Source organism: Phacochoerus africanus, chromosome 5, assembly GCF_016906955.1.
Source record: "Phacochoerus africanus isolate WHEZ1 chromosome 5, ROS_Pafr_v1, whole genome shotgun sequence".
NCBI lineage: Eukaryota > Metazoa > Chordata > Mammalia > Artiodactyla > Suidae > Phacochoerus > Phacochoerus africanus.
Window position 1 is genome coordinate 11526099 of NC_062548.1, and position 22272 is coordinate 11548370.

The following is a 22272-nucleotide window of genomic DNA, read 5'->3' on the forward strand; positions in this document are numbered from 1 at the left end:
AACCCGCTGAGCCACAACAGGAACTCCAGGGGAAGACTTTTCGAAGCATGCCGTGAAACCTAGAAGCTATAAAGGAGAAAGTTGATCCGTCTGGCTACATAAAGATTAAAGACCTAAGTACGAGAAAAGATGCCATAAACAAAGTCAAAAAGCAGAACAGCCTCTCCGACCCTCTTGCTCGCCTTGCTTCTACCTTACACAGAAAACCAAAGTCGTCAGACGCACATATTCTCTGCTTCCTCCACACGACTTCTAAATGTATTTGACCTCAAACCCACCCACGCCACCTCCCACCTGTTAAAAGGGAAGGTCTGTCCCCTCCGCTCTGAAGCTAAGGCCACCCCTGTGCTGGGATCCCTCCCCATCTGGCCCCAGTGGGACTGTGGCTCTCTTAGTTGCCCAGGAGAGCTTGCCCTCCCTGCTGCTCCCACGCTGCCCATTTCCCCAGGGTCAGCACTTTGACCTTCCTGAGGTTTCCTGCCTCGGTCCTCTCCTCTCTCTCCTCCCTTTAGCGCTCGGGGGCGGGCCTCATCGTGGCATGCCTGGACCCTCACAGCAGCCTCCTCCCTGGTCTCCTGCAGCTCCTTGATGCTGTCCTCTGCACAGGTGCCAGCAGAGCATCTAAAACGCAGACCTGCTCGTGTCCCTTGCTAGCGGTCACGCTCAAGTGCTGTAGTTTGGGGGTCCAAGCAGTATGGAAGGAATCCCCTTCAGAGTGCGGGAGCCCCTATGATTTGGAAAATCTTCCCGTCCCATTTGAGTCCCAGGCCTTGGTCATCTTGTCATGGCAAAGCCCTCTCTTCCAAGACGCCTCATTGCCCAGTTCCCTAGGCTTACCTGCCTTGGACTTTAGACTTAGTGACACCAACCTGCCACATACCTAACCCTCTCCTTCCCAGAGTACACCTACTGCCCCCACTTCACTGGGACAGCTACTGCTCATCTTCCTAAACTCCACTTAGCCACCATCGCCCCTGAGCCCTGGGCTGGGTACGTGACACTCCCACTTCTGGGCAGTCCTAGCATCCTGCATGTTCCTAAGTGGTTTGTTGAGCAGTCTGGGTGCCTCTTCTGAGGCTGCCTGGGAGCGCTCTGACTCTAGAATGTGAAGTACATGTCCCCACTTGAGCCTCAGCTTCAGGTCTGAGCAGGCTGTTCTGAGGCTGTGGGAACATCCCCCTTCCTTCACAGCACCTGCCACGATGCTGAAGCTGTGCTCAGGACGGTCTGTCTTTGCGCTTGCCCCCACGTTACACTCTAAGCATCTTGAGAACAAGGATGGTGTCATGTATTTCCCACTCCTGGCACATACCTGGCATGTACCCAGTGCTACAGCTGAACTGAAAAGAGACTTGGCAAACCAAAGACCGAGTTTAATGTTTTCTTGGTTCATTGTACTGGAACAGATGGTCATAAAGACAATTTATGAAATGACATTAGGATAAGTAGAAATTCCTATAGTTACATCCAAAAGTAACAAGCATGCACATTTCAGGGAGGCCACCACGGCTTCACCACAGTTCATGTGATGAGAGGTGGGGATTTGCACTGAGGAAGCAGCCTGGACGGAGGTCGCCAGTGTGATGAGGCTGCGGGTCGCTGCTGGGATGTTAATCTGCCCAGCTGGTGTCCCCAAGAGGTTGCTGTGTCCTGGTCCCTCTCCTCTCTAGTATCTTCAGGAAATTTCCTTCCCATCCGTCCTCTCAGCCTGTAGACATGCTTATGTGTCTCCCAACCTTTAAAACCCTCTTTCCCACCCTGCCTCTTCCTCAGGGTGCCTTTCTCTGTCCTTCCCTTTCACCCACCTCGTCCCCAGCACCCCCCTTACCATCCGAAAACCCTTTGCCCCTTTGCTCAGGGTTCCACATTCTCTGGAGCCTTCCTTCCTCCCAGGAGAGAACATAGCCTCATGGGAAAGTTGGAGACCCTCCAGCTCACGCCTCCTCCCCATTTCTGACTTTGTCCACCGTGACCTTGGAGGATAATCCCCGCCCTCCCGTCCTCTCCCGACCTGGTTCCCTTGAGCCACGTGCTCTCCTCCTCCGAGACCTTGCTCAGTCGGCCATCTCCTTCTGTACCGCTTCCCACCCGTTCCTTCCCTGCTGCCCACGAGCAGGGCAACCGTCCCCTTCCTTTCACCCTCTGCTGCCTTCTTGGCATGTTTCCATCCCCCTAGGAACTTCCTGTGAGTCTCCGCCCTTCACCAGTAGCCTTTTCCAAAGAGAAGGTCACTTCGCTGCCTCCCCCCATCCCCCTCTCCCCAGAGGGCGGCGGCGTCAGAGACCTAACGCGCTTTTTGCGCTTTGCCTCCGCCCCCGGCCCCGCCCATCCTCCGGGATCTCCCACCAGGATTTAGCCAACTCCTCCTCCCTCTGGGGCCGCCCCCGGTCCTCATCGTCTACCACCGTACTGTGGGCACTTTCTTGGGCTCCTGCCATGGCCATTCCTCCCATCCTAGATGGAGACTTTCCCCAAATCGTTGTCCTTGGTCTTTTCTCTGCTTGAGACTTTCCCCGTTATCTATAATAATAAACAAGAAGATGGAGAGAGATGCTGAGACTCTGAGGGCAGAAGGAGTTCTTTGTGCTGGTTGGTGGTTCGTTTGGTTTTGGTCAGGACATGAGGATTCCTCAGGGTACAGCAGAAAGGGTTGGAAGGAGACCAGCAAGCCCCCTGTTGGTTGTGCTATTTTCTGAACGCGCCCCAAACATTCTTTGCCTTCACGATCTCTCTCTGCCTGGTGTGTCCTTTGCCCGCTCCTGACCTCTGTAACATTCTGGTAATGCTTCTCTCACCAGTCAAACATGACGTTATAGTCATTTTACCACGTACCATGGCTTATGTCTCCCTGTATCTCCTGTCTGGAGATCAGGACCTGACTTATTCGGCATCGTCTGGAACACTCGACAGAGATTCTTCTGCATGGTTGGTGCTCAGTCGTCCCCACAGCCTCCGCTGATAGGAAGAGCATGAGCTTTAGATGTAAACAGACCCAGATGCTCATGCTGATCCTGGCCTTGATCCTAGGTCATTGCATGACCTTGGGCACGCAGCTTACCTTGCTAATTACAGTAATCGTGAGGATGAAGTGTGGTAATGGGTGCTCTGAAGTCACAGGTCCCCTCCCCTTCCTGAGATAGAAGGAGCTGGAAGAAATGGAGTGGGGTGGGCACCAACATGGGGGGTAGGGGAGCACTAGGATGCCCAGTGAGACCAGAGCCAAGGATTTTTGTAGGCTTTCGATTTGAGGGGAAGCCTTTTACAGGACTTCCCTCACTCTCCATAACACAGGACCCTCCACGAATGATCTGCCGTTTCCACCCTGGGACTGTCCCAAAGCAGGAGGAGACGAAATGACCTAAAGCAGCATCCAAGAACATGTTGATGTCACTTGATGTGTCTCCACCCATAAACCACGGGCCAGTGGTTGGAATCTTACTGCACTTGGTATGGCCCCTCTGGCCTTCACACCCGCCTGCCCTAGTTTGCTTTCCTGCTGTTTTTATGGCTTTCCCCCTGCCTTTCTCCCTCCCTTGACCCCGACTACATTCATAAATACCCCTTCCTAACCCCCTTCTTGACTTTCCCGCCCTCAGAGTTCAGCTGCTGGGGTAGGACGTTCTAAGGCTTTATCTCAAATCTGGCAGCTCTTCCCATGGCATCACATGGTGCCATCATGGGGCTGGGCAGATGTGTATCCCATCTGCTGAGCCCTTTGAAGATGAGGAAGAGGCTGGTAAGCCAGTGAGCCAGTCCGTTTGGAGGGATCCTGAGTGTCCTTTTTCTTTCTTTCCTTCCTTCCTTCCTCTCTCCCTCCCTCTCTCTTTCTTTCTTTCTTTTTTTTAAATTTTATTTTTGCTTTTTAGGGCTGCACCCACGGCATATGGAAGTTCCCAGGCTAGAGGTTGAATTGGAGCTACAGCTGCTGGACTGTACCACAGCCACAGCAGTGCCCTGAGCCGCGTCTGCGACCTACACCACAGCTCACGGCAATGCCGGATCCCTGATCCATTGAGTGAGGCCAGGGGTCGAACCCACAGCCTCATGGATACTAGTCAGTTTCATTTCCACTATGCCAGGGTAGGAACTCTCTCTTTCTTTCCCTTATATTTCTTTTCTTCCTTCTTTCCTTCTTTCTTTCTTTTCCCAAGGTTCTTTTCTGTTAGCATTTTTAGATCAACCTCACTCTTTTAAATCGCTGCATAGTAGTCCTTAGAGTTAAACTGCCCTGGTTTGTTTCAACTTTCTGCTATTGTGGGGATATTAAAGCTGTTTTTGCTTTCCCTTGGGAACAGTACTTTAGGAAATACCCTTGAACATGGCTCATGGGAGCATCTCTCCAGGACAGACGCCCAGGAATTAGAGGATGTGTGTATTTATGTGTATTTGAAATTTTATTAGATCCTGCCAGATTGTCCAGTTCAAAGACTATACCACTGTTTGAAAAATGTTTTCTTTTATGGTGTCATCATTTCATGTCTTGCATAAGAAGGTCGTCTCATTGCTCAAGGTAGAAACAGATTTTGTAGCTCTGCTTTTTACCTTTGGCTCCTACCCCTCACCCCACCCCCCACCCCCATCTCCAGGCATTGATATCATCCGAATAGTCCGCTTAGTTTTTGGACTTGCTGTTCTGTTGCACTGTTCCATATGTATAATCCGATACTACTGCAATGATGTTTTGAATATGTTTGTCCTTTTTTAAAAAATTGTGAAGATATATACATATATATATATGTATATCATAAAACTTCCCATTTTAAACCAGTTTTAAGCATACAGTTCAGTGGCATTAAGCACATTCATAATGTTGTGCAGCAGGCGTCACTATTTCTGAAATTTTTCATCAGTCCAAATAGAACAGAAACTCTGCGCCCATTACACAATAGCTCCCTTTTCCCCTCTCACCCTGTCCCCTGTAACATTTACCCTACTTTGTTTGTCTGTGAATTGACATAGTCTAGATTTCATGTGAGTAGAATCACACGATAATTTTCCTTTGTGTCTAGCTAATTTCACTCAGCATAAGTTTACAAGATTCATCCATGTTGCATCATATCAGAACTTCCTTTCTTTGTACAGCGGAAGAGTATTCCATTGTACAGATATAGTCCGTATTATTTACCTGTTCATCTGTTGATGGGCACTTGGGTTGTTTCCGCCTTTTGGCTAATGGGAGTAATGCTGCTCTGAACATTGGCACATGCCTTTCGGTTTGAGTTCCTGGGTTTTGGGGCTTATTTGTTGGTTTGTTTTTTGGCTACACCTATAGCATGTAGAAGTTCTCAGCCTAGGGATTGAATTGGAGCTATAGCTGCTGGTCTACACCACAACCATAGCACTGTGGGATCCAAGCCACATCTGTGACCTATACCACAGCTCCTGACAATAGCTTCTTAACCCACTGAGCAAGACCAGGGGTCAAACCTGCTTCCTCATGGATACTAGTCAGGTTCATTATCACTGAGCCACAGTGGGAGCTCCTGAGTTCCTGTACTTAATTCTCTTGGGTGTATACCCAGAAGAGGAACTGCTGTGTCCCATGGTAATTCTATGTTAATTCTTTTCCACAGTGGCCACAGAGGAGATGTCTATTTCCTTCATTTTTTAATAGAGCAGTTGCCAAATCCTCGTCTTACTCCATTTTTACATTCTTCTGTCCACATTCCCCTCTCCCCCTGGAGCACAGAACCTGGCACATGGTGGTACCAAGTGAAGGTTGGCCTGGTTGGGTGGGTGGATGCACGATGAACTCCAGACCACTGGAAGATTGAGACTGTATAACAGGACAGGTAGAAGCAATGGGAAGAGCCTGTAGCCATAACATTGGTGCGTGAACCCAACAAGTGACCCAAGTTCTCTTTCTTAGTTGAGCCCTTCGTTTCTGTGTGTCTTGTTTAGCTCATCTGTAAAAGGCTCTTGCACTTCTGCTTCACAGGGTGCTGAGACATGAGATCTGGGCATAAAAGCCCTTTGCTAAAGTCAAAGGCACTCACTCACTGGGGATCGCAGAGTCCCATGTGTGCCCTGCACCCAGATTAGAGCCTGGCACAACTGTGAACTGATGTCTTATGGGCATCCATGCCTACATCCAACCGCTATCTACTGAGGGCCTGCTCTGTGCCAGGCAGTGTCCCGGAGACTGAGATTCAGCTGTGAGCAAGAGAGAGAAAAAGGGCCTGACCTCACCAACCTGCCTAGTGATCCAAGAACAAGCCCCAAGAGCCCTAAGTCCCTTCCCATGCTTTTGGTAACAAATTTAGGCTTTTTAAAAACACAGCAAGAGAAGTTCCCGTCATGGCTCAGTGGTTAACGAATCCGATGAGGAACCATAAGGTTGCGGGTTCAATCCCTGGCCTCGCTCAGTGGGTTAAGGATCTGGTGTTGCCGTGAGCTGTGGTGTAGGTCACAGACGTGGCTCAGATCCCGTGTTGCTATGGCTGTGGCGTAGGCCAGCAGCTAAAGTTCCCATCAGACCCCTAACCTGGGAACCTCCATGTGCCACAGGTGCAGCCCTAAAAAAAAAAAAAAAATGAAAAACAGCAAGAGATGTTGGTGGAGAGGTTTATTTTAAGGAGGTATATCAAGCTTTAAGGAGAAAAGTAGATTTGAAAATGTAGACCAAATAACAGACCAGGTGCTAGGCAAGTCAAGCGGGTTGAAATGCCGCCAGGGGAACCTTGGGGGAGTTTCTGCGTGAAGCAAGGAGAGAGAAAAGATTCCAGATACTCCCCTCACTGCTGCTCCCAGGAAAAATGAGGGAGCTGTGGTCTCTATGCCTCTTCTTGCAGGAGTTTGGGGTGGGAGTCAGGGGACTGTCACCAGGCTCTCTGCAATACCAGATCTCACTAGGAATGTCGCTAGGTGACACTCAGGCCCAATTTGGCCCCCGTGGGAGACAGAGATCCGCTTATCTGGTTTGGTCACTGAGCTCTGCCCCTCAGCACCCCAAACCTCATGGCCACTGAGCACACATCCGTGCCCTGGATACCAGTCATCTCACTGCATTGTCTCCACCACCCTTGACCAGCTCCAGAAAACAGGCCCCGGGGAAAGGCAGGGCTTCAGCCTAGTTCACGCAGCTTGGCAGGCTGGAGCCCGAGTCCTTGCTCTTGCAGGACACTAGTTGAGCCAGATCCTGGAAGCCAGGCAAAGGAAGGAGCGGCAAGGTTGACGAGGCAAGAATTGGCAAGAGACCATAAGCGATGAAACCGGTTATCCCCTCAAGGACAGGTTTTATGATTTATTAATAAACCAAGCAATAAAGGGACTTTTTTGGAGCTTGGGAAATTTTATGGGCCCTAATAATTTCCTGAGTACTTTTGCACACGTTATTTTTCACTTGATCCTTATAACAACCTCTGAGCCATGGTTTTTATACCCATTTTGTAGACAGAAACTGTGGCTTACAGAGAGTAAAGGCCTTAGATTGTGCTACTAGTGCTGTGTGGGAGGCTTGGGGTATGGGGGTGTGTGTGGTGTGTGTGTGTGTGTATGAATGTGTGTATGTGTTTTCGGGGTGCTCCTGACAGCTGTGGCAACAGCCTCATCAGGTGTTTCATTGCCAGCGGGATTCTCAGAGCAGAGGTGACCCCGGCAGGAGGAGCAGAAATTCCTCAGCCTGATGAGGTCATGGTTTGTGTTTCTCCCAAACATTTATTTCTCAGAGCCTGTATCCTGGTGAAGGCAATTGACATTTGTTATTTACCTGGCTTTTCCCTAGAACATGAACATGTTTATTAAACGGATTGTCACTCCCAGCAATGTCAGTTTATTTAGCAACGGCAGAATTTTTCCTGCACATGTGCTTCAAGGTCTCACCTGAAGTTTAGAAGAGCTCCTTGCCCTGGGCTGCGCTTGGAATGAGACCAGGTTCCTGCCCTCAGAGGGTCAGCCAGCACACCCAGAAATAAGGTTCAGCCAACTCTGTGGGCACCCTGGGACCTAGTCAAGTTGGCACCCAAAATTAGCCGTCACAGCAGGCTAAGTGATTTCAGCGTCAACTAGCATTACCAAGCACCCCCTGTGGCTGTGCTGTGGGCTCCATTTGCATGCACCCCCCCACCCCCGAGCCCCCCAAGTGAAGGCATTATCCTACGTGCAGGAGGAGAAACTCAGGCTTGACATGAACGCCTGAACAGAGGCAAAGCCGCTTCCACACCCACCCTCGGCAGGCGTTGGGTCGTGACTACAACCTTCTGTGACTTTGCCTCTTTTCCACCTCAGGCCTTGTGTGGCTTCATTCTCCATCCTACCGCACGGTGCTATTTTAATGATTATTATTACTGACGGCCATAATTAACATATGTGTGGTGCTATAATAGAAACAGTAGCTAGCTCTTATATAACACTGGGTCTGACAGCCAGTTTTCCTTGTTTTACCTGCATTAACTCGCCTCCTTGAGTAGATGCGGCAAGTGAGGCTCAGAGAGGTTGAGTGACTTGCTCAAGGGTGGCCAGGGTTGCAGCCCAGAGTCTTTTTTTTCCCTTCTGGGTTTTTTGTTTTTTTTTTTTAAGAGCTGCACCCACAGCATATGGCAGTTCCCAGGCTAGGGGTTGAATCAGAGCCACAGCTGTGACCTACACCACAGCTCAGATCGTTTAACCCACTGAGTGAGGCCAGGGATCTAACCTGCATCCTCACAGACACTATGTCAGGTTCTTAACCCGCTGAGCTACGATGGGGGTCTTACCTGACTTTCCTAGTAACTTGCCTGAAGCCGTATGGTAAGAGGAAGCTGGAGGTCAGACTTGAACCTGGAAATTTGGATTTAAAAGCTTCACTTCATCCAGACTCCCTACTCTGCCTTCAGGATCCTGGGATATTTTTACTGTGTGTGTGTGGTGGGGGCGGGAGGGGTCCTTAAGACCCTCGCACTGACCCTCCTTCTCACGCAGGCCCCGTGCTCGTGGGTGCCCCCTGCCCCATCTGCTCTGTGAGCAGCTGCCTTCTGCTAAGTGGCTTTTGTGCAGAGCCCATGCCCTGACTCTTAAAAAGGAATGTGTGGGATGAATAAGCACCTAAAAATAACTCCAGATCAATTTTTTGAGGGGGGAGAGGGCTGTGTTTTCCTTTCTCTCCTCTCTCCTCCCTCCCTCTGCCCCCAAGGCCCATAAACCGCTGCTGGCGGACAGCTGGGCCAGGCTGGCTTCCTGTAAGGCTGTAATAACATGGAATTAGCCCGGCGGCCGCCCTCACCAGCACGGAAATGCCAGTGCTTGGCCACTACAGGCATCTTTGAGTTGATACCTTCCTGCTCTGGTCCATGCTCCCAGGACAGGTCTTTGCTCATCAGGTAACTGGGCAGAGACAGATTCCTGGGCCTGTCCTGCCCAGGGATGAGGGGTGGAAAAAACCCCTTTGAGGGAGGCTGGCAGCTAGCTTCTGGGCTGAGCCGTCTGAGGGAGCCCCAAATTCCTGCCTCCAGGGAGGAGCCGGGCGGGCAGGAGCAGAGCACTCTGGCAGCCTGGGCCCCGCGTCGAGGTTTCCAGGCTGTCTGCTGACTCAGGAACTTGGCTGAGTGACTTCCATCTGTCTCCGTGCCCCTCACAGGCCCCTTACCCCTGCCAGGCCCCCACAGGCCACCCGGAGAGGCTTTGGAAACTCAGCAGAAGGACCTTTGCTGCCTGGAACCCTCCAGCTAAAAGCAGAAGCAGGTTACGTTTCTTCCTTGGAGGCTCTATCCTGCAGAATGGATCAGTTCTGGGGATATGCTAGGAATTTGTGTGTAGCTCAGCCATGCTTGAGGTCTCTTTCCCATGTGATATCAAATATATAGAAAAGGACACCCGCATTGAACGGCAGGGGTGGGAACAGCAGGGTAAAGAAGGAAGGGAAGCTCCCAGGGCCGAAGCACTCAGAGGTCCCCGCTTATGCTGAGCCTCTGGCCAAAGAATGGAAAATTCCAGGCGGAAGCTCAGAAATTCCCCATGTAGGAGAAGTGCTAAGGGAAGCGCCACACCTCGTCTCCTGCGCCCCTGGGCTCCAGCCAGGGCTGGGGCGGGGCTTCCTGAGCCCCAGCTATGGGGTTGCTCGGTGATGGAGTTGTTCCCAGTCTTGGCTGCACATCCCCACATCCTGGGGGAGCTTCAAAATGCTGATGCCCAGGCTCTGTCCCCAGGTCAGTTATGTCAGCATTCCCGGGGTGGGGCCCTGACTTCCTGGGGGGGTGGAGCGGCTCCATGGGCAACAACAACCTTTGTTTTCCTCTACCCTCTGCCTTGCTTCTCAGCTTCTTATTTCTCAGACTCAGACGCGGGCACTGCCACGCCAGGCCCAGTGTCCTACGTAATGCGGGCTTGGGAAATGATGCTGAGGGCTCTGGTGTCTCTGATGACAGCGACAGTGATGATTGAGGCCATGCCCCGAGGGCTAGGAACCCTGGAAAAGAGCTTTTCTCTGACTTCATTACAAAAGAGTCCCTTATAAATACTGACGGGAAAGGATCACTGTGAAAGTTGTACCCAAGGTCCCAAAGGGTCAGAAGCACATGTTCCCCCCTTAGCCCGTAACCAGCAAGTGGCCCGTCCTCTGAGCGCTTTCCTGCCTTCCCCTGGGCCTGGCCTGAGATGAGTTCTGGTTCTGAGCACCAAGCCAGGCTTCCAGAGGGCCCTCCTGGCGCCTCCTGAATCTGTGCCTCGGGGGCCCACCTGCCCAAGCTGCAGTGTGGCCAGCAGGGTGGCCAGCAGGGCGGACTAACGCAGTAAGACCGCGTTCCTCCCCACCGCAGTCCAGGAAGCAGGGCCCTCGTTGTCCTGTTTCCTCCCAGTTCCTTACTTAACGGCACCCCTTGTCCCCAGGGTCAGACCTCCCTCTGCTCCGCCTTCGTCCTGCAGCCGGTCCTGTCTCTCTGATTGTGCCTTTCTTGAAGTCCAGGCCCCAGTTCCTGTCTTCCTGGCTCCCCACCGCAGCCCCCAGCCACCTTCAGCTTCTGCCCTCCTCCTTGCTGGAGGGGGGCAGGAGGGAGTCTACAGGCTGGACGGGCAGCAGGAACCATCACTCGGCCTACCCTCCGTGGCCCAATGCCCTCCACCCTCCCCAGGTGCTCCAGCCTCAGCCCGAGGGTCGCTCAGCCCCACTTTCCCTCCTGATTCCGTGTTCAGCTCTTCTGACACAGCAGCCTCTCTGGTTTTCCGTTGCCCACCCGTGGGCCTGAGGGTCCTGGCTGGGACGCCCTGTCCCTTCCCATGCACCTGCTCAGTGAGACAGCTCTGCTTCTGGCACAGACGCACTTGGCCTATTCCACTCGCCACACTGGGTCACGCTGCCCCTTGTGCTCAGCGCAGCCGCCCAACCTTCCTGCACGTGTGTCGGTTTTCCCCAGCTGCCCATCTCCCTTCACAGTTCCATCCGCACGCTGCTCTCCTGGACCCCAGGGGAGGAAAGTTCAAGTGCACCGATGCCTCTCTGAATGGGCGTGGGGGGCAGTCTCTGTGCAGACGTGCCAGCGGCCCTGCAGCATCAGCAGGGGCCTGGTAGCAGCCCGCACCGTCCTCCTGAATTGCCTGAGAACCTCTGGTTTTCTTGCTTTGAGACTATTAGCTGCCCACTCGCCCTCCCTCCCCTTTCTGCGTCCAGTCCTCCGACGGGGAGCCCATTTCTGGGTTGCTTTAGCAGCTGCAGCACTCCCTTGAAGTGCCCAAGGGAGCCACTGGCAAGCAGGACAGGAAACAGAACTCTAGATGTGGAGGATTACAGATGTAAAACTGGGGCTCAGGCACACAGGCTTATGTGCCCTTAGTGGCAGAGTGAGTGGGGGTACCCGAGGCCGCTGGCCCCTCCTCCTAGAAAGGCCGTCTCTCTGACCAGGAGGGTGCACTTCCAGGGGCTGTATTCCTGGGCTCCTGGGTAGGCTCCTGGAACGCCCTGGGTCCTGGAGGGGGCCTGATGCCAGCAGAGCCCTTGACCTTCCCTGGCTCTAAGTGGCACTTCAAGCCTCTTCTCATTACGCAGTTATGCTGCAGCTCCCAAGGGTCACCAGGAGCAGCTGTGACATCTCCAGCTGTCCCAGCTGATGGGGGGGGGCTCCCGTGGCCTCGCTCCTGGAAGGCTGACACGCTGTCAGTGGACAGGGCTCCGAGCCCCAGCCGTGCCTGAATTTATCCTGGGAAGGTGGGCTGTGAATCCAGAGGGAAGGCAGGAAGTTTGCAGGCATTGACTTGTCATGGTCACATCTATGAGACCCTGGGAAGACACAACCCTCTCCATAGCTCAGCGTCCACATCTGTGGGGCCGTGAACTGACGGGATTAGACAGACAACGCAGGCAGAGCATCTGGCCTGGCCCCTGGCACATCGCAGGTGAGTTTCTTGCTCCCATGGACCCCGCAGTGGGCAGGCCACTCCCCGATGTCTGTTGGGTTTCATGCAGGCTCAGGAACATTGCCCTTCAGTAGCTAAGTCTTTATCGAGTGGCCGCTCAGAGGCCAGGCCAGAGCCCTTGTGCCAGTTTGACGGCACTGCTTGCTTGGTGCCCCAAATGAGATGAGTGTTTGGCCTCCTGTGAATGTCAGCACACCTGTGGCTGCCCAAGTGAGGAGGGCCGATGACCCCTCCACAGGGAAGCCAGGGCTTCCTGCAGGCCCAGTGCCTGACTGTGACATGAGCTTAGGACTCTGATCAGGTGAGTGAAGCTTCTGACAACCCGGCACTTGGGGACCACAGAGGATGAGGCTTCTGGGGGCAGCTGTGGCAGCTCAGCTCACTGAGTTGTTTCACATAGATGCCCACCGAGAGCCAGAGCTCAGGAGAAACATCCAGGTGGGGCCTCTCTTTGCCACCAGCTGCCCTTGCCAGCCGAAAGCCTTCCCAAGGAAGATAGCAGCTTCACCATGTCACCAGTGCCTGGATATTGCAGAGAGGTTCCTATGAAATGACATCCGCAAACTGAAAACAAATAACTAGATTCCATGTAAAATTAGAGGCATGTGCCAAGCGGTCATGAGAAAAGCTTCCTGGTGGAAAGCCCTTGGCCAGAGGTGGAAATGGAAGTTGATCCCATTTATAACCTGCAGATGCTGTGGGTTACACTTTGTAGCCACCAAGAAGGTGGGACTTTTTGTCCCTACCCAGCAGTTTACTCTCTGTTCTAGCACTTTCTTAACTCTGGAGCCTCCTTTCTGAATGCTCTGCTTTTCTTTGACTTCCCCTCACTCCCCTCTGCTAAGGGATTTTCTGGGTGAGGCCCACATCTCTCTCCTTCACTGATTACAGCTTCCAGCCTAAGCTGCAGTCATTTTCTCTCTACCTGGTGGGCTATCGTCAAGATTTATTTTAACTTCAATTGCAGAATTTGAGACAATGCCAGGGATCACTAAGATCGAGGCCTATTTAGTGTGCTTATGATGAAGACTCTTTTCAGGGGAGATGTTTCAACCACTTAAGGAGTCATTTCTTAGGGCCTGTCCTTGCATATCCACAGCCGATAAGCCCCTAATCCCGCAGCACACACAGCACGGGGAGAGGAAGTAGGAGTTGAAGTTCAAGAGGCACCTCGTGGGCCCTGCATTTGAACCACAGGTGCCCAGGACCTGGCTCTGGGGATTTATGCAGATCACTTACAGGAAGGTGGATGATTTCAGTGTAATTACTGTGTAATTAATTCACAAGGTTTTAAAATGAAAAAAATACATACTAACAATAACGTAGTTTGAACTTCCCGCCAACCCCAGTGAGGTCCAGTATTGCATGGGCAGGGCAGTGCCAGGTGCCCAGGGTGCTGCCCCGAGGGATTCATCGTGAGCTCGGAGTAGGGAACTACAGTCTGGGGTTCTGGAATACACTGCCTGCGTTCCACCCTGGCTCCCCTGCCTATTGGCCGTGAGGCCCTGGGAAAGGCACTTACCCTCTCGGGGCCTTCTTCCTTACCTATAAAACACAGAGAATAACAGTAACCGTAGACAGGATTGTGGCGGGGACCAAAAGAAATAATGCTTGTAAGGTGCTTGTCAGGGTGCCTGACACGTGTAAGAACTCAACTGCTGTTGTTAGCAACTCAGTTGCTATCGTCATTCACAGCATGACCCAGGGCCCTCTGCCCCCGCAGCAGCACCCGCCTTGCCACAGCCTTCAGAGGCCGTCCCCTTGGGGTATCCTGAGATCTGCTCTATGTCTTGGAACTCTTATGTTTGAGGGTTTTTTTTTTCTTTTTCAGCTTTTTCTTTTTTGGGGCCATGGCATGCAGTGGCTTGGTGTGGGATCTCAGTTCGCAGACCAGGGATTGAACCTGGGCTGCCAGGGAATTTCCTTTTCAACTGTTGTCATCATTGCCCCCCACAAAGAGAGGCAGCCAAAGGCTTTTCCCCTGGACTCATCGGAAAAGGCACATTTTGTCCAAATACTCCGTGGTGGAGCCACCGGGAGGACCACCGTCACCCTGGCCGAGGCTCTGTTTGCAGACGCGCCCCCACGGAGGGAGCTGCTCGGCTGGTGGCTGCTGGTGAATGTTCTCTGCTGCTCAGCTGGGTTATGGTCAGCAGCTGTAGTTCTGTATTTTTCCTTGTCTAAACCTATTTATTTACTGTCACTTTAACAAGAATGACTAGTGTTATCTTTGGCTTTTTATCCTTTTTTTTCTTAAGAATTAAGCTTTTTTTTTTTTTTGGTCTATTTGTCTCTTGAAGGCCGCACCTGACCAGGCGAGGGGTCGAATCGGAGCTAGAGCCACAGCACAGCAACACAGGATCTGAGCCACGTCAGCAACCTACACCGCAGCTCATGGCAACACCAGATCCTTAACCCACTGAGCAAGGCCAGGGATCGAACCCGAAACCTCACGGTTCCTAGTTGGGTTCGTTAACCACTGAGCCTCAACGGGAACTCCCTGAATTAAGCTTTTTAAGAAAAAAATTATCTAGACCTTTTCAAGAACTAGCTACCAAAGTAAAAGGGGAGATGAGCATGCCACACCAAGCCGGGGGCCAGCGCTGGCTGTGCTGTGTGCTTTATATGCATTGGTTTGCCTGCCTTTTACATCGGCCCTGGGAGGTAGAGTATTTATTAGCCTTACTTTTCAGGGAAGAAAACTAAGATTCAGCAAAGTTAAGGAACTTGCCCATATTTAGAAAGTAATGCAGCCAGATTTCATCTCGAGGTCTGCCTCACTGCAGAGCTTACATTTTCCTTCCTCTTTGATAGCCACCGTTACTGTGCTAGTAAAAACATTTCATTATATTCTCCTTATGAAATATTAAAACAAGAGTTCCTGTTATGGGGCTCAGTGGATTAAGAATCGGACATGGTGTCCATGAGGATGCAGGTTTGATCCCTAGCCTTGCTCAGTGAGTTAAGGATCCAGCGTTGCCTCAAGCTTGGGCATAGGTCGCAGATGTGGCTTGGATCTGGCATTGCTGTGGCTGTGGCATAGGCTGGCAGCTGCAGCTCCAATTCAGCTCCTCATCCAGGAACTTCCGTTTGCCACAGGTGCAGCCATAAGAAGAAAACAAACAAATAGAAAAATTTAAAAAAAAAAAGTTAGGCAAAGCTAAAGAACTTTGGACCTCTCAGAGTTCCCGTTGTGGCTCAGTAGTGGTTAACGAATCTGACTAGGAACCATGAGGTTGCGGATTCGATCCCCGGCCTTGCTCAGTGGGTTAAGGACCCGGTGCTGCCGTGAACTGTGGTGTAGGTCACAGACTCGGCTTGGATCCCGCGTTGCTGTGGCTCTGGTGTAGGCCGGCGGCTACAGCTCCAATTAGACCCCTAGCCTGGGAGTCTCCATATGCTGCAGGAGCAGCCCCAGAAAAGGCAAAAAGACAAAAAAAAAAAAAAAGAGAGAGAACTTTGGACCTCTCCTCTGAATCTCAGTGCCTTTTCCAGATTTCTTTCTTCTATAAACACCCCACTTGCAAGACAGATGTTGCAATAATAATAATACGTGTTTGTTATCTGCCTCACCTGAGTTGAATGAGGTTATGGACAGAAACGCATTTTATAAACTTTACTGTCCTCTGCATATGTCTATTTTTAGTGGTAACAGGGAGCACAGAAACATCCATTACCTAAGACCCTTTTGTAGGGAATCTTGCTTGGTTTAAACCTCATTACTGGGAGTTAATGGAATCTCATGCCTCTGGACGGCCCAGCCCTGAGCCTGTCCAGCAGGATCTTCAGGGTGGCATTTGTAGGGCTAGGCTGCAGAATCATAATCCTCCAGTAGGTGTCACCCTCCACCAGGACACATCCTCTGCACCTTCCCTACCGGCCCCCTGAGCCCATTCAGTGCTGCTTGGTCGAAATTAAAGGTGGAAGCAGTGCTGAGGGTATGGAATTTGAGTTGAAGAGAGGGCCAGGGCAGGTAAGTAAGTTTGGGGCAGGCAATCAGAATGCAAAGCTGCCCAAGGAATCTCACAGGTGAGCAGGGAGAGCCCAGGGCAAGGACTATCGCCATCTGAAGGTTGATTCAGGTTATACCCAGAGGCTATGCATTGCAGGAAGGGACTCTTGAGTGGCCCGCTCTGTCTGGATGGGTCAGGGATGGCTTCAGTTGGAAGGTGACAATTGAGATAGGTCCTGAAAGGTGAGAAGGAACCTTCCACGCCGAGGAAGTAGGAAGGGTATTCCAGGAGTATCCTGAGATGGGCCGGGACCTCATGGATGGGGTGGGCAGGAAAGGATGGGAGGAAGTAACTAGAATGAGGGAGGGAGATGAGGCCAGATTCCTGAGGACCTTGAGGGCCAGGACCGTGGAAGGGTTTTTTGTTTTGCTTTGTTTCCATTTGGAGTCGGCCAGCAGGGACTCCCAGCTAGAGATATGGAAGATGAACTGGACAGGTAGAGACTGGAGGCAGGGAGGCCAGAGAGGAGGCTGTGGGTGAAGGTCTTATCCAGCACAGGAGCAGTTGGTACTGGGAGGGCAGACATAGACTGGCAACTATTTGCAGGAAAGAATTACGTGGACACAGTTCCTGATGAGATGGGGTGAGAGTGGGGGGTATCAGTGGAGGAATTAAGACTGACTTTGATGTTTCTAGCTTGATGAACTCAGTGGATGTGGAACCATTAGTTGAGACAGAAAACAGGAGAAGGAGCAGATTGCAGAAGCAGAGGGAAAAGAAACTTTTATCTTTGGACTTCTTGTGTTTGAGGTGAGACGGAAACGCCCCAGTGGAGATGTCCGGTAAGCAGTGGAACACAGTGGCCTGGAGCCAATGAAGAAAGGACAGAGGAGCAGCCTGAGGGCCGCTGCTTCTCATTTACCCACTGTTTGTCTTTTTGTCCAGTTTATTCCAAAGAGGCTCCCCCAGCCTGCGCTGCATTTCACACACATTTCAAATTGCTTCTCTCTGCAGCAGCAGGACTAGGAATGTCTTTCCTTAATGGCCCAAGGCCCCGGGATGCCTCGTGGCACGACCACTGTGGAATGGGGCATGCGAAGTCCCCTTTTTTTCACTTTTTCTCAAAACCTGAACCTGTCCTCCAAGAGGAGTGGCAGGAAAGCCAGGCACCCAAAGAGGTTGGGGTGCTGGGCAGGCCTAGCAGCTGATGGGTTTGCCAGGGCAGAGAAGTCAAGCTCTTTTTAGAAGCTGTTTGCTCCTTCCCTGGGTTTGTATGTCATGTGCACATGTGCATCCTTGCACACACATGCTTTGCTTATTTGCCGGGGCGCTCCCCCCTAAATGGAGCAGGAGAGGAACAGATCTACTCCTGGCTCCTGCTGGTCTCTCTCCTGCCATCACAAGAGCAGCTCCCTGGCAAAGAAGTCCCAACAGAGAGGGCAGCCCAGAGGCAGGCACCTGTCTGGAGTGTGATCCCAGCCCTCACTGACTTCTGTGCAGTATGTTAATTTCCTTTGTCTGCTGTAACAAATTATTGTCAACTTGGTGGCTGAAACAACAGAAATTGATTCCCTGACAGTTCTGGAGGCCAGAAGTCTGAAATGAGTATCACTGGGGCAAAATCAAGGTGTTGATGGGGCCCCCTCCTTCCACAGGTCCTAGGAGAGAGTCTGGTCCTTGCAGGTTGGAGCTTGGCCAGCGGCATTTCTTAGCTTGTGGCCACATCACTCGAATGTGCCTCTTCTGTGTGTCAAATCTCCCTCTTACAAGGATGCAGGAGGCTGCATCAGAGGTCTCCCCAGATAATCCACAATCTTCCCATCTCTGAATCCTTGGCTTAATCATATGTGCAGTCTCTGCCATGTAAAGGTGGTAATTACAGGTTCCAGGGTGGGGACCTGATATCGTGGGTGGGGGCATCATTCAGCCTACTACAGATAAGGGTTAGGAAAGGTCTTTCATTTGACCCTTACCACCTGTGTGTGAAACAGGTGTCACTATCCCCATTTTAGCAATGAGAAAAATGAAATGGACTCTGCCAGCTAAGATGCCAGGATCTATCAGGAGACCTTGATCAACTCCAGACATAAGGGTCCATCCTATCTTTTTGCTTTTTAGGGCTGCACCTGCAGCATATGGAGGTTCCCAAGCCAGGGGTCAAATTGGAGCTACAGCCACTGGCCTATGCCATAACCACAGCAATGCCAAATCTAAGCCATGTCTGTGACCTATATCACAGCTCATGTCAATGACAGATCCTTAATCCACTGAGCGAGGCCAGGGATCAAATCCGCATCCTCATGGATCCTAGTCAGGTTCATCAACTGCTGAGCCACAAAAGGAACTCCTCCATCATATAATTTATTTATTTATCTTTAAATTTAATTTGTCTTTTTAAGGCCACACTCACAGCATATGGAAGTTCCCAGGCTAGCAGTTGAATCAGAGCTGTAGCTGCTGGCCTACGCCACAGCCACAGCAATGCAGGATCTGAGCCGCATCTGCGACCTACACCACAGTTCATGGCAATGCTGGATCCTTAACCCACTGAGGGAGGCCAGGGATCGAACATGCGTCCTCATGGATGCTAGTCAGATTTATTTCCATTGAGCCATGACAGGAACTCCCATCATATTTTTTTAAACATAAAAATCTATCCTTTTTAAAAGAAAAGAAAAGAAAAGACAGCCATACATTTAATCAAGCAGCAGATAATCAAAACTCACTTCTGCATTGGGTGACTCCTGCTGGTTCCCCTGGTCCTGCTCTCCCTTGGGTGTCTGTGTTGGAGGATAAGGAAGAGGTGGCATGCTTCCCTCCTGCCTGGCACCTCGTTCGGGTTCACTTCTGTGGACATGGGTCAGTAGAAAGGTCTATGGGAGTCCAGAAGGCTGGAACCAACCAGGGCAGCCTTCCTGACTTTCCTGGCTGGAGCATGGCTGGGCGGGAAAGTCAGTGTGCAGGTCTGCAGTCCAGACAAGAGACCTGGGCCTACAGAGTCTTTTCCTGCAGCTGAGGAATCCCAGCTGGAGCTGGGAAATAAGAGTAACCACCACGACAAAAGCCCCTTACCCTCCTGTACTTACTTCTGCTTTTGCATCTTATTTCTGTCATCTCTTCAATCACGGTGCTCTCACATCCCTCTAGAAGGTAGGCAGAGAAACAACCCCTATGTCATAGACCGAGCACTCAGATTTGACGGGGAGAGGGCTCTCCTAGTCAGCCCAACAGTGGATGGGGACTTACCAGTGTGGCTTCCTCAGCCACTTGGTGTGGGGCAGAGGGTCAGGGCTGTGGATGGGTCCTGTCACCTGTTCATTAGAAAGGATTTTATGCTGGAGAGAGTGTGGAGTGGGTGGGAACCCTCCTCCAGTGTTGGTGGGAATGTAAATTGGTGCAGCCACTGTGGAAAACAGTATGGAGATTCCTCAGAAAACTAAAAGTAGAGTTACTATAGGATCCAGCAGTTCCACTCCTGGGCATATATCCAGACAAAACTATAATTCAAAAAGATACATGTTCATAGAAGCACTATTTACAGTAGCCAAGACATGGAAATAACCTGTCTGTCCATCGACAGATGAGTAGATAAAGATGTGGTACATATATACAATAGAATACTACTCAGCCATAAAAAAAGAATGAAATAATGTCATTTGCAGCAACATGGATGCAACTATAGATTACCATACTAAGTAAGTCAGAAAGGTAGACAAATATGATATATATGGAATCTAAAATATGACACAAATGAACTTATCTACAAAACAGAAACAGACTCACAGACAGGCAGAAGAGATTCTGGTTGCCAAGGGGGGCGGGGGGGGGTGGAGGAGGGAAGGGTTGGGAATTTGGGATGAACAGATGCAAACTAGCATACACGGAAGGCATAAAAACAAGATCATACTGTAGCACAGGGAACTCTACTTAGTATCGTGTGATAAACCATAATGGAAAAGAGTAGTGTATAACAGTCGCTTTGCTGTGCAGGAGAAATTAACACAACATTGTAAATCAACTATAATAAAATTTTTAAAAATAATTTTTAAAAAAAGTATTGTAGAAGCTGGACGCCCAGGGGCAGCATGGGAAGCTCTTTGGGGCTTGGGCTGCACTGTCCTTGGCCAGGTTTCTACTATGCCGGTTCCCTGCCAGGTGTGTGACCTGGGGCAGATCACTCCCCTTCTCTGGGCCTCAGTTTCCTTACTCTCTAAAGCAGGGTTGGTGTAAGTGGACTTAGGTTCGTGCTGACCTGTCTGTGCTGACCTGTCTATGCGGAAAACCTTCGTGCTCACGGAGGATGTGAGGCAGCCTGTGTTGAAACCTCCAGCCTTTTACTGGAGGCTCTGCCCCAAAAGAGCATTTGCCAGGAGCCCTTTTCTGCCCCCAGCCGCATCCCCTTGCAGAGAGGAGTTTCCCGTTTCTATTGGGCAGACTAGGCATTGAGTCAGGGATTCTGGCTTGAGAGAAAGGAGCTTTATCCAGCTCAGAGCAGACATCATCTAGAAGCCAGTTTCTCGCGTTGTAGGCAGGGCTGGCACTGGCTCACTTGCGGGGGGCCTCGGGGCCTTCTGGGGTTACCTGTACCACTTCCTTCTATTCCATTTGTTGGCAGACCCCAGACTCATCTGGGCGTCCCCTCCGGATTAGCCGCAGGAGGCTAACCGCTGGCTCTGAATTCCGCCTTTGTCCAGGGCAGCCAAGTGGGGAGGGGCCGCGCGGACCCCCTGCCCCCACTGGAATGTCGGCTCGCTGCGCCCCCAGCCCTCCCCCCTTTTCAGCCGCCTCCCCCGCTCACTTCCTGAGTCCCACCGATCCCACCACCAAAACGCACGCACACGCGCGCACACACACTCACACTGACACTTCCTGGCGGCCGGCGGCCTCGCTGCGGGCTTAGCGATCCCGGCCGCCGGGCCTCGGGGAGAAGCGACCTTTTGTTATTCAAATCACACCCTCGCCGCGCGCTCGGGCCGCGGGCTCCGGCCCGGGGAATCCGTCCATTGATCCCACCCCGCCCGGCGCCCCCGCATCGCCGCCACCGCCACCGCCACCGCCACCACCGCCGCGGCGGCCCCGGCGCCTCCAGCTGCCTTCGGGATTCCCCGGCCCCCGGGGGCTCCGCAGCGCGGGGCCGCGCCTCCCCCGCCCCCGGTGCGCGCTGCGGCTCGGCGCTCGGCCCCCTCCCCCTCCCCGCCTCCCCTCCCCCTCCCCTTCCTTTCTCCGGACCAGCCTCGGTCCTGCCGCCGCCGCCGCCGCCTTCCCCGGTCCGCGGGGGCCCTGCTGGCCGCCCTCCCCGCAGCATGGTACCATCCGGGCTCAATTAGCCGGGAGCAGCGTTGGGGGCACGCGGGATCTCCAGGGGTGGGGGGTGCCCTGCAGCCTCGGTCATGGATGTGAGCAAGATGGTAAGTGAAGAGCAGGAGCTCAGCTCTGGAGCCTCCTGGGTCTGCGTCCCCGTCCCTTGCCCCCCTTCCCTCTCTCCCTCCCAGTCGGCCTGATCCATTGAAAGTTTCTGGACTGTTGATCTTGCCTGTTGGCCCCAACTCCAGGCGTGCTGGAGGAGGGAGCAGGGCCAGGATTCTGGAGGCGGCTGGCGGACACGGATGCGGCTCCGGGTTTCCCGCCGCGCTGCCGCCGGGGCTGCCCCGGAGAGCTCGCTAGACTCCAGGGAGAGAGGGCTGTTTCGCTCGCCTCCCACACTGGGAAACCAGCCGGGGGCGGGGCGGGGGGGTGCTGCGGGACGGGGGCTCCTCCTGTCTCCTCCAGAGCCCCCTACTCACACACATATTTGAGATTTATGGGGAGATTTTTGGACAGAGCCAGTGGGGAGGGGGGCACAGGTGGGTGGCCTGGGAGGGCAGTGAGAAGCCAGGGGTTTACCCATCCTAGAGAGTGAGGGGGAAGGGACGGAATCCTTGGAGAGGTATTCTAGATTTACCCCTTGTAGACCCCAGCTGTCTTGGCCTGGGGAGCAGCGGACACCAGTGCCTATTAA

At 52.4% G+C, this 22272-nt stretch overlaps 1 protein-coding gene across 3 annotated transcripts in view; it reads left to right on the forward strand.

Annotated features, from left to right (window-relative positions):
- HIP1 (huntingtin interacting protein 1) overlaps nt 1-22272 on the forward strand; it is a 162815-nt gene that overhangs the window by 48176 nt on the left and 92367 nt on the right. The window contains exon 1 of one of the 3 annotated variants that reach the window (XM_047779839.1): nt 21508-21682. The exons of the other annotated variants lie outside the window; for them this stretch is intronic. Within the exon in view, the coding sequence (XP_047635795.1) occupies nt 21665-21682 (18 nt within the window). The 5' untranslated portion in view covers nt 21508-21664. Of the gene's footprint in view, nt 1-21507; nt 21683-22272 lie in introns of those variants that run through there. 3 annotated transcript variants of the gene reach the window in all.